General features: G+C 40.9%; 1 protein-coding gene across 2 annotated transcripts in view; it reads right to left on the bottom strand.

The window, feature by feature from the left end:
- Nucleotides 1-12198, bottom strand: part of DNAL1 (dynein axonemal light chain 1) — a 56996-nt gene extending 44798 nt beyond the window's left edge. The window contains exons 1-2 of one of the 2 annotated variants that reach the window (XM_054447825.2): nt 12055-12198; nt 2173-2211 (exon numbers count right to left, since the gene is read on the bottom strand). In XM_054447825.2, the coding sequence (XP_054303800.1) occupies nt 2173-2211; nt 12055-12057 (42 nt within the window). In that variant the 5' untranslated portion in view covers nt 12058-12198. The remainder of the gene's footprint in view (nt 1-2172; nt 2212-12054) is intronic. The other variant, XM_063651822.1, reaches the window with a different exon arrangement.

The following is a 12198-nucleotide window of genomic DNA, read 5'->3' as shown; positions in this document are numbered from 1 at the left end:
CAATGGCTCATGCCTATAATCCTAGCACTTTGGGAGGCTGAGCGGGGAGGATCACTTGAGCTCAGGAGTTTGAGACCAGCCTGGGCAATATAGTGAGATGCCGTCCATACTTTAACAAAATTAAATTCAAAGAAAAATAAAATATATTCAAATAATAATAATGATAGAAAATATACAATCAGTTGTAAGATTTAATACACATCCACTCAGTGCTTATTTTTATGACATATATTTGTAGGTTAGAGGAGGAGAAATTGACATCTAGTAGATCCTCAATAAATGTTGGGTAAAATCAATGAAAAAGTGAGACTGATGTCTTTGAATAATCTTAAAGTCAAAAATGCATGGGCCAGGCACAGTGGCTCATGCTTGTAATCCCAGCACCATGGGAGGCTGAGGCAAGAGGATCACTTGAGCTCAGGAGTTCAAGACCACCCTGGGCAACATAATGAGACTCTGTATCTACAACAACAGCAACAACAACAAATTAGCCAGGTGTGGTGATGCACACCTGTAGTCCCAGCTACTCAGGTGTTTGAGCCTAGGACACTGAGGCTGCAGTGAGCTATGATTGTGCCACTGCACTCCAGCCTGGGTGACAGAGCGAAACACTGTCTCAAAAAAAAAAAAAAAAAAAAGTCAAAAATGTATGGCCATAATGTAATCTAGAAATAGACTCTACCAGCCAAAACAAACAAAAAAAACCACTAGTTATTGTAAGTAAAATAAAATCTCAAAATCCAATTCAAGGAAAATGAAATCTGGTACTAAGTCTACTCCATATTCTTTTTTTTCTTAAGATTTTTCATTAAATATTTAACAAAACAAATAAATTATAAAAATACATTTAAAGTAAATGAGAGATTTATAAGCACTAAAACAAGAATTCAAGTATTTCATTATTTTATTGACTTTTGTCTATTTTCCTCAGACACCAAAGCTTCTGAAAGCCTTTTTATTCAAAGCCTACTTACAAAAGCAAAAGGTACATTATTATGCAAAAAAACTACACTAGATCTTAGCCAAAAGGCCAAGAAGTAATGCAAAAAAACTACTGATAACATAGACAAATAAGTTTATGGGCACAGAAATTCAGGAGCCATCTCTGTACTCTATAGAAATTCTGTCTATAATGCTGAATTATAACTGTTCAAACTTTATAGAATGTTATATAATACTGAAAATATAATTTATATATAATGCATGTCTTTTACAATGTAGTTTCCTTTCTAGTATTGCTGCTTGAGTATTCAGGGTTTTTTTCAGTTGTCTATGCATGATTTACATTGTCCACAATGATTGCCTCTGTACTAACCTCCACAAGGCTAAAACCATCTTCTGAAGCCTAGATAATCCACAACTCATATGACTCCAGCATATGAAAATGGTATGTAGCTTAGTGATGATAACAGTTGAAAAAGAAAATGTAGGCCGGGCGCGGTGGTTCACTCCTGTAATCCCAGCACTTTGGGAGGCCAAGGCAGGTGGATCACCTGAGGTCAGGAGTTCGAGACCAGCCTGACCAACATGATGAAACCCCATCTCTACTAAAAATACAAAAAAAATTAGCCAGGCGTTGTGGTGCGTGCCTGTAATCCAGCTACTCGGGAGGCTGAGGCAGGAGAATCACTTGAACCCGGGAGGCGGAGGTTGCAGTGAGACAAGGTCACACCACTGCACTCCAGCCTGGGCGACAAGAGCGAAACTCCATCTCAAAAAAAAAAAAAAGAAAAGAAAAGAAAAAGAAAATGTACTAACAGAGAAATTCCAGCAATTTTATAGCAATAGGTAAAATCGGCCTTCCAGTGGTCAGATTTTTTTAATTGAAATATTTATTATGATATTTAAAGTTTGTCCAGTTCCCCCAAGGGTAACATTTTATGACTACAGTATAATATAACTATGGTATTGCTACTGATACAATCCACTGATTTTATTCAGATTTTCCCAAGTTTGCTTGTGCTCATGTGCATGTATGACTGTGTGTATGTGTGTATTAAGTTTTACACAATTTTATCATCTGTGTAAGTTCATGCATCCACCACCATAGCCAAGATAGCTGAATAGTTCCAATACCAAAAGGATCCTTTGTATTAAATAGCTAGATTTGAATAACTATCTGAAATTTTTCCTTGTACAGTTTCTAAAAGAAGGAAAAAGTCATGTACTCACCCATCTTGCTAAGGCTTCTTTGATTGTTGTTGCTTTGGCCTTTAAAAAAAAAAAAAAAGAAAGAAAAGAAAAAACAAAGTTGTTTATATGTATGTATGTATTTATTCTGAGACAGAATCTTGCTCTGTCGCCCAGGCTGGAGTGCAATGGCATGATCTCCGCTCACCGCAACCTCTGCCTCCTGGGTTCAAGCGATTCTCTTGCCTTTGTCTCCCAAGTAGCTGGGACTACAGATGCGTGCCACCACTCCTGGCTAATTTTTTGTATTTTTAGTAGAGATGGGGTTTCACTATGTTGGCCAGGGTGGTCTCGAACCCCTGACCTCATGATCTGCCTCCCTTGGCCTCCTAAAGTGCTGGGATTACAGGCGTGAGCCACCGTGCCCAGCCCCAATTTGTCTTTATTGGTGTAATTTGTTGATCAACTTTTCAAGCAATAACTATTAGCCTTGGTTTCTACCATTAAAATGATTTCTTTCTTTGAGACTTTATATGCAAAGAGGATGTTTTAATTTCCTGAAATCAGAATGATTTAAATATCTCTGAGAAAAAATAAAGAAATCATTATGTAACACCCATACACTTCCCTCCCACTTGGTTTACAAAAAATATGTAGCTTTCAATACTTGATATTAAAATACATCTTATTTGATTCTAAGGATCTACATCTTTCTTACATTTTAATATTGAAATTTGGATACATCTTATAATCAAGAACAATTTACAATTGCTGTGGGTAGGTGGCAGTGGTGAAATTTTAGAAAAATATTAACCACTTTATTTCATATCATATATTCCTTTTTATGTTTGCAAAGGATGAGGATAAAGGATAGGATAAAAATCTGTATGTCTACATACATTTAAAAGAACTCTATCAATAAGTACAAAATAAAAATTTTAAATGATAAAGTATTTGTCATAGTTCAATTCAAACCATGTTTTTCTTAGTAAAACATAAAATAATGTTGCACCTTATAATTAACAGCAGCTTAGATTCAATTTAATATATTTAAAACTCTAAAGGTACCCAACGGAAGATATCCTTAATGAATTATTGCTGGTGCTCTTTTTTTAAAAAAGAACCCCAAAGAATAATAAAAGAAAAGTTTTTAAACTATGTGAACAAATGTGAACCTGAAAGAATCAATTCTTCAAGACGAATCCTGAGTAGTTAACTGGGCCTAAATTTAAAACAGGGCCTAAGCTAGGCACAGTGTCTCACATCTGTAATCCCAGCACTTTGGGAGGCCAAGGTGGGAGGATCACTTGAGGCCAGGAGTTCAATACCAGCCTGGGCAACATAGAGAGACTCCATCTCTACAAAACAAAATTAAAAAAAAATTAGCCTGGCATGGTGGTGCATGCCTATAGTCCTAGCTATTTGGGAGGCTAAGGTGGGATGATTGATTGAACCCAAGAGATTACAGTGAGGGATAATCGCACCACCACATTCCAGCCTGGGCAACAGGGCAAGCCTGTCTCTAAAAAAATTAAATTAGATTAAATCAAATTAATTAGAGCCAAGCAGCCATTTGCTTACTAAAGGTCACACGCATACTATGAGTTCCCCCCAAAAACACACCTCTGTTCAACTTTGGGACTTCCAGAGTTCATATGAACCAACCAATCAGAACTCACCTGAATCAACCAATCAGCTCACTTGACTCAACCAATCAAGGCCCAGCTGTATCAACAAACCAGAACTGAATGAGTTTGAATCCTTCATTTGCATAAACAGACCTGACTGAGAAGGTGGGCAGGAACTTTTGCTATAAAACTCAAGCCCTCCCTTTGTTCTCTGGAACACACCTTCCTTCTATATCTAAGGCTGCATCTAGCCATATGCAAACTGTTCATTGAAATAAAGTCTCTTCCCTCCATTTCCTTTTGAGAGAATTTTTGTTCACAAATATATACCATTATATCTAGAAAGTAAAGACATACTAATAAGCAACCCTTGGGTTAAAAAGAAAATTATAAAATAATAAAAGAAAAAAGTCAAAATTTGGGGAATATAACACTAAGAAGGAAACTTACAGATTCAAATACATTTGTCAAAAAATAAGAGATAGAAAACAAATGAGATAGGTGTTCACACATTTCGCAAAGTACATCATTACAAACCCAAAGAAGGTAGAAGGAAATACAAAGGAAAAAGTCAATGAAAAACAGTATGGGGGGATAAACTAATTAACAAACTAAAAGTTGGTTCTTAAATCCCTGGCAAGCCTGATTGAGCAAAAAAGAAGGCAATACAAATTGAAAATATAGAATGATCCAGGCATGGTGGTTCATGCCTGTAATCCCAGCGCTTTGGGAGGCTGAAGTGGGAGGACTGCTTGAGCCCAGGAGTTTGAGACCAGCCTGGGCAAGGCAGTGAGACTTTGTCTCTACAAAAAATAAAAAAAAATTAGAGCGTGGTGGCACTGGGTGTGATGGCACATGACTGTGGTGCCAGCTACTCTGGAGGCTGAGGTGGGAAGATCACTTGACCCAGGGAGAGAGGGTGCAGTGAGCCAAGATTGCACCACTACACTCCATCCTGGGCAACAGAGCAAGACCCTGTCTCAAAAAATGTATATAACCTGGACAACATAGCAAGACCCCATCTCCATAAAAAAATACAAATATTAGTCAGGCATAATGGAAGGCACCTGTAGTTCCAGCTACTGGGGGGCTGGGGAACTGGGCAGGGGCTGAGGCGGGAGGACCACTTGAGCCCAGGAGGTCAGGGCTGCATGAGCCTAAATGGTGCCACTGCACTCCAGCCTGGGTGACAAAGCGAGATCTTGTCTCAAAAAACAAACAAACAAACAAAAACCACACAAACACATATACAGAAAAAGAGAGAGAATACAGAGAAATAACTATAGACACCACAGAGATTTTAAAAATAAAATATCATGGCTGGGCACAGCGGCTCACGCCTGTAATCCTAGCACTTTGGGAGGCTGAGGTGGGTAGATCACTTGAGGTCAGGAGTTTGAGACCAGGCTGGCCAACATGGTGAACCCCCATCTCTACTAAAAATACAAAAATTAGCTGGGCATGGTGGTGTGCACCTGTAGTTCCAGCTACCTGGGCGGCTGAGGCAGAAGAATTGTTTAAATCCAGGAGGTGGAGGTTGCAATGAGCCGAGATTGCGCCATTGCACTCCAGCCTGGGTGACAGAGCAAGACTCTGTCTCCAAAATAAAAAATAAATATCGTAAGCAAACATATGGCAATAAGATTTAAAACCTAGACAAGGCATGTATTTCTATAAAAAACATAAAAGTGTCAAAACTGTCATAAGAATCAAGAAAATTTGAATAGACCAATACTATTTAAAATATTAAAATGATAGATTTACCCTTATCCTCCTCCCACAATACTCCAAGCCTAGACACTTTTACAATTGAGTTCTACTAAGCTGTCAAGGGTATTCCCTGTAACAAGTTGTTTCAGAAACCAGAAAAAGAGGGAAAGCTGCCAACTTATTTTAAGAGGCTAGTATAACCTTGATGCCATAACCACATAAGGAGCCCAATTTACTTTTCAACATGGATTTGAAAATCCTAGATACAATATTATATCTTCAAGCTGGACATGGTGGCTCATGCCTGCAATCCCAGCACTATGGGAAGCCAAAGCTGGAGGATCGCTTGAGGCCAGGAGTTTGAGACCAGCCTGGACAACACAGCAAGACCCCATCTCTACAAAAAAAAAAGAAACAGAAAAAAAAAATATTAGATTGTCAAAGCCAATGGTGTTTATTGAACCATGATCAAGAATAGATTATCCCAAGAGTACAAGGAACACAACAAAAGAATCTATAAATATAACTAATTAATGGATTAGAGGGGAAAGTCACATTTATTTCAATAAGCATGGAAAAAGTACTTGATAAAGTTCTACATCTGATGTTAAAAGCTCTTAGCAGCTGGGTTTGGTGACACATGCCTGTAGTCCCAGCTACCCAAGAGGCTGAGGCAGAAGGATTGCTGGAGCCCCATAATTGAAGGCCAGTCTAGGCAATATAGTAAGACCCCAGCTCTTTGAAAAATAAAATAAAAGCTCTCAGCTAAAAATTAAAGGGAAATTGCCTGGTCAGGCACAGTGGCTCACACCTGTAATCCCAGGACTTTCAGAGGCTGAGGTGGGAGGATTTCTTGAGGTCAGGAGTTTGAGAACTGCCTGGGCACCACAGCAAGACTCCCGTCTCCAAAAATAAAATAAAAAATAAATAAAAAGAAAGGGAAATTCCTTGATAAAAGCTATATACCAAAACTCTATAACAAACACCATACTTACTGGAGAAATGCATTTATTTCAGCAAATATTAATTGTCTATTATCTACCAAGCACTCCTCTGTGTTTAGGATATATCAATGAACAAAACAGAGATTCCTGCCTTCATGGAGCTTACATCTATTAGAAGGAACAGATGATAAAAATATATACAGTTGGCCCTCCATATACTCAGGTTCCACATCTGCAGATTCAACCCACCACGGATAGAAAACATGTGAAAAAAATCCACTAAAAAGTAACAATAACAACAATAAAAAATAATACAAATTGTAAAAACAATGGCCAGGTGCAGTGGCTCATGCCTATAATCCCAGCACTTTGGGAGGCTAAGGTCAGAGGATCACTTGAGGCCAAGAGTTGAAACCAGCCTGGACAATACAGTGACACCCCATCTCTACAAAAAATAAAGATAAAAAAATTAGCCAGGCAAGGTGGCATGTACCTGTAGTCCTAGGTACTCAGGAGGCTGAGGCAGGGGGACTATTTGAGTCCAGGAGTTCAAGGTTGCAGTGAGCCATGATTATGCTACTATACTCCAGCCTGGGCTACAGAGTTAGACCCTATCTCAAAACAAAACAAAATAAAAATACAGTATAACAACTATTTAAATAATATTTACATTGTATTGGGTAGTATAAGTAACTTAGAGATGATTTAAAGTATACTGGAGAATGTATGTAAGTTATATGCAAATACCACACCATTATATGTAAGGGACTTGAATGTCCATAGATTTCAGTATCCTAGGGAGTCCTGGAACCAATCCCACATGAATACCAAGGGAGAACTGCATATAATAAGAAAATTATATAGTATATTAGAAGGTAACAATTACTAAGGAAAAAGAAAACACTGGAGATGAGTAAAGGGTATCAGAATGTATGTAAATGTGTGTGGAGGATGTTAGTTTCAAATAAAATGGACAAAGTGGGCCTAACTGGGAAGGTAACATTAAATGTATTCCCTTTAAAAATCTCAAACAGGTGGGGCACGGTGGCTCACGCCTGAAATCCCAGCACTTTGGGAGGCTGAGGCGGGCGGATCAAGAGGTCAGGAGATCAAGACCATCCTGGCTAACACAGTGAAACCCCGTCTCTACTAAAAAATACAAAAAATTAGCCGGGCATGGTGGCAGGCGCCTGTAGTCCCAGCTACTCAGGAGGCTGAGGCAGGAGAATGGCGTGAACCCGGGAGGCGGAGCTTGCAGTGAGCCGAGATCGCGCCACTGCACTCCAGCCTGGGTGACAGAGCGAGACTCTGTTTCAAAAAAAAAAAAATCTCAAACACATCGGCTGGGCGCGGTGGCTCATGCCTGTAATCCCAGCACTTCGGGAGGCTGAGCTGGGTGGATCCTGAGGTCAAGAGTTCAAGACCAGCCTGGTCAACATGGTGAGACCCCCGTCTCTACAAAAAATATGCAAATTAGCCAGGCGTGGTGGCAGGTGCCTGTAATTCCAGCTACTCGGGAGGCTGACGAGGAGAACTGCTTGAACCCGGGTGGTGGAGGATGCAGTGAGCCAAGATTGCACCACTGCACTCCAGCCTGGGCAACAGAGTGAGACTCTGTCTCAAAAAAACAAAAACAAAAAGAAATCTCAAACACATCAAGGATCACTTCTAATCACCACTATGAATAATAATTATTTATAATAATTAATATATATATATTTATTATCCTTCTCCTGGCCGAGAGAAGATATTTTCAATATGAAACCAATGAGGACCAATATTTAGAATACACAAGGAATGCCTAAAATTCAAAAACAAAAAGAAAAATGGAAAAATTGGTAAAAATATGAAGAGAAAATCCACAGAAACTGAAACCCAGATGACTAATAAGAATATCAAGAAGGCTGGGCATGATGACTCACGCTTGTAATCCCAGCATTTTGGGAGGCCGAGGCGGCCATATCGCCTGAGTCCAGGAATTCAAAACCAGCTTGGGCAACACGGAGAACCCTCTCTCTACTAAAAACACAAAAAAATTAGCCAGGCGTGGTGGTGCAGGCCTGTAGTCCCAGCTACTCGCAGGGGCTGAGGTGGGAGGATCCCGGAAAGTGGAGGAGCCCTGATGCAGCCACTGCACTCCAGACCAGGCAACAGAGCGAGATCTTATCACCCCAAAAAACAAAAACAAACAACAAATATATATATATATTTGTTATATATATATATATATATACACATATATATACATGTGTATATACATATATATATGAAATGAGGTGTTGCAACACATCGAGAATCAGAAAAATGCAAAGTAAAACAATGGAATACTAAAACACACCCTCGGATTGGCAAAAGTTAGAAAGTTGGTGAGCACATAAAGAAAGGGGAACTCTTGGCCAGGCACAGTGGCTCATGCCTGCAATCCCACCATTTTGGGAGGCCTGGGTGGACAGATCACTTGAGGTCAAGAGTTTGAGACCAGCCTGGCCAACATAGGGAAACTCCATCTCTACCGAAAATACAAAAATTAGCCGGGCGTGGTGGTGAGCGCCTGTAATCCCAGCTACTCGGGAGGCTGAAGCAGAAGAATCGCTTGAGCCCTGGGGGCAGAGGCTGCAGTGAGCCGAGATTGTGCCACTGCACTCCAGCTTGGGCGACAGAACGAGACTCTGCATGAAAACAAAACAAAACAAACAAACAAGAAGAAATGGGAACTCTCCTGCACTGCTGAAGGAAGTAAACACTGGTCAAGCCATTCTGGAAAGCAGCCTGAAAAGTGCCTAGGCAAATTAAGTATACATAGACCCTATGACAGTACAATCCCACTCCTGGGTGTGTTTCCAAGAGAAATCTTTTGCATGGGTCCATAAAAAGGTATTTTCACAACACAGTTTGTAGAAAAAGAATTGAAGCCATCTAGCTGTTTATTGCGGCAATATAAATTGGTATAAGGTTTAACTGGTTTCCCTATAGATAGAAGGAGTCAAAAACTCAAGTGCCTGAAGGTCCTCATGGACATAACTAATAGGTAAAACTGGCCAACTAAGGACAGGACTAGTGTAAAGAAGATAACCTCTGCTCAGCTCCAGACAACTGTTAGCAGGTGGGACTGGGGAAAAGAGCTACCCTAATACACCATACTTCTTCAAATTTAAAAACTCCATTGAGTAACACCTTTATTTTATGTATCATTAAGTAAGAAAAGATGCTGCCAGTTATAACATACTATATCTCAGTAATACGAAAATGTGAAAAAAAAGTGTCCATTGGTGAAACACGATATTTATTTTTCTTTTTCTTTTTTTTTTTTTTTTTGAGACAGAGTCTTGCTCTGTCGCCCAGGCTGGAGTGCAGTGGCACGATCTCAGCTCACTGCAAGCTCTGCCTCCCAGGTTCACGCCATTCTCCTGCCTCAGCCTCCCGAGTAGCTAGGACTATAGGCGCCTACCACCACGCCTGGTTAATTTCTTTTTTTTTCTATTTTTAGTAGTGATGGGGTTTCACCATGTTAGCCAGGATGGTCTCGATCTTCTGACCTTATGATCCGCCCACCTCGGCCTCCCAAGGTGCTGGAATTACAGGAGTGAGCCACTGCGACCCGCCCTAATATTTATTTTTCAAGAGAAATTGGAAATCTTGGTTTTAATGTGAAATATCATCATTTGAAGACACTGTCCTGAAGTGGCAGGTCATAAGGGGAAAAAAAAGACACTGAAGGATATATTTTTTTAAACTGAAATACTATGTGGGCCAATATTTCTGGAGGGACCCAGGTCTGCTAGTTTGCAGACTAAGCTAGTTCTAAATAGTCATGAGCTGCATAACAAGTTTCAGTTAACAACCAACCACATATAAGACAGTGGTTACATAAGATTGTAATACTGTATTTTTACTGTAACTTTTCTATGTTTGTTTGTTTATTTGAGACAGGGTCTTGCTCTATTGCTCAGGCTGGAGTGCAGTGGTGCGATCTCAGCTCACTGCAACCTCCACCTCCCAGGTTCAAGAGATTCTCATGCCTCAGCCTCCTGAGTAGCTGGGATTACAGGCACTCGCCACCATGCCCGGCTAATTTTTGTATTTTTAGTAGAGGCGGAGTTTCACCATGTTGGCCAGGTGGATCTTGAACTCCTGACCTCAGGTGATCTGCCCGCCTCGGCCTCCCAAAGTGCTGGGATTACAGGCCTCTGGGATTACAGGTGTGAGCCACCACACCCTGGCCACTTTTCTGTGTTTAAATACACAAATACATTGTGTCAACTGCCTACAGTATTCAGTACAGTAAAATGCTGTAAAACTTTGTAGCCTAGGAGCAATAGCCTACATCATCTGGCTTTTGTAAGCATATTCTATGATGTTTGCAAGGCAAAACTGACAATAATGTGTTTGTTAGAATGTATCCCTGTCATCATTAAGTGACTTATAACTGTACTGGTTCTGATTCTCTATTTGAAGATTTTCAACAATCACCATGGTTCATACTTTCATAAATATTTAGGTCTGAGCCTTTCTTCACCTGAATATAAACCTAGGTTCCAGAACTTTTAACTTTCCTTGGCAGTGGTTTTCAGCTAACTGCTTGGGGAACAAAGTAAGGAAAGCAGGGGGGAAACTACTTTTTAAAGAGTGGTATTTCATCTTGTTGAGGGCAGGCATGACTTCCTCATCATTTCCATCTCCTGGGCTCAATTTCTGCCCACTTATATAGCACTGGAATCACCAAAAGAAGACAAGTAATTATGCTTCTTCTTCATAAACATCTCTATCCAGTAGGACATTACATACTTTGCTCAATAGCTCTGGCTGGGTCTGTAATCCTTTTCAAACGACTAGTTAGAACTATCAAGTAAGTAAGCAAGAGAGTGAACACTTCAAGTAAGAGTTGAGGAGCATCTCTAGGTAAAACCATTACTTCATAAAGAGCTCTGATTGGATATACAGCTTGTAGATTTCAAACCTAAGGCAACAGCATTTCTTAGTGTGGTGGGATGCCCCCCAATTTTATAATCACTTGAGGTGTGTTGTCGAAATGCACATTCCTGAAACCCCCAATCATATTAAAAATTCATAATCTGCATTCCAACAAGCCCATACCTATGCATATTGAAATTTGAGAATCACTGCTCTAATATATCCATCAGAGTGTGTTTTACAGTGTCACCTAATAACTGCACTCGTAGTCATTCAGAAGGCAACCTGGGTACATCACAGGTTGTGAAAACTGCTGCAATCCGTGTTATACAGCACCCTCTGGTAACCAGCCCCTCCCTGCATCTCGACGGGGGGGTCACTAAAATTACTTCTATGTAAAGAGATATCTTTATCTACACTCTCCTTCCCATCACCCTTCCCACTCCAATACGCTCTTTTTAGAGAATTTCCTGCTCTTCGCCCTCCCTTTTCTCCTGTCTGAGTCCCTCCACCTTAACCCAACCTCCGATCCACTCCAGGCCGCCCTCACCACAGACCACCCCCAGCCAGGGCTTCTCTTTCGCCTCGGGCCCCTGACTCCACAGGGCTAGCGTCAGCTACCGGCTCCCTTCCGCTGTTCAAGGACCCCCAGACCCTCAACACTCCACAGTCACCCTTTTCCACTCCCAATCTTCTCTCAGCTTTGGCTACGCGGCCCGAAAGGTACTCACCATTCCGGCGGTTGCTACTGTCACTGCTCTGGTTGCTAGGGCCCGCGGGGTCAGTGCGCGTGCGCACTTCTCCGCGCTCTCCGCGGAAGCCCCATCCCCGGCAGCGGTCCTTTCTCTCCGCCCTCAGGGTGGTGCGAGCGGGGC

This window comes from Pongo pygmaeus, chromosome 15, assembly GCF_028885625.2.
Source record: "Pongo pygmaeus isolate AG05252 chromosome 15, NHGRI_mPonPyg2-v2.0_pri, whole genome shotgun sequence".
NCBI lineage: Eukaryota > Metazoa > Chordata > Mammalia > Primates > Hominidae > Pongo > Pongo pygmaeus.
This window is presented reverse-complemented; position numbering and strand designations above follow the sequence as displayed.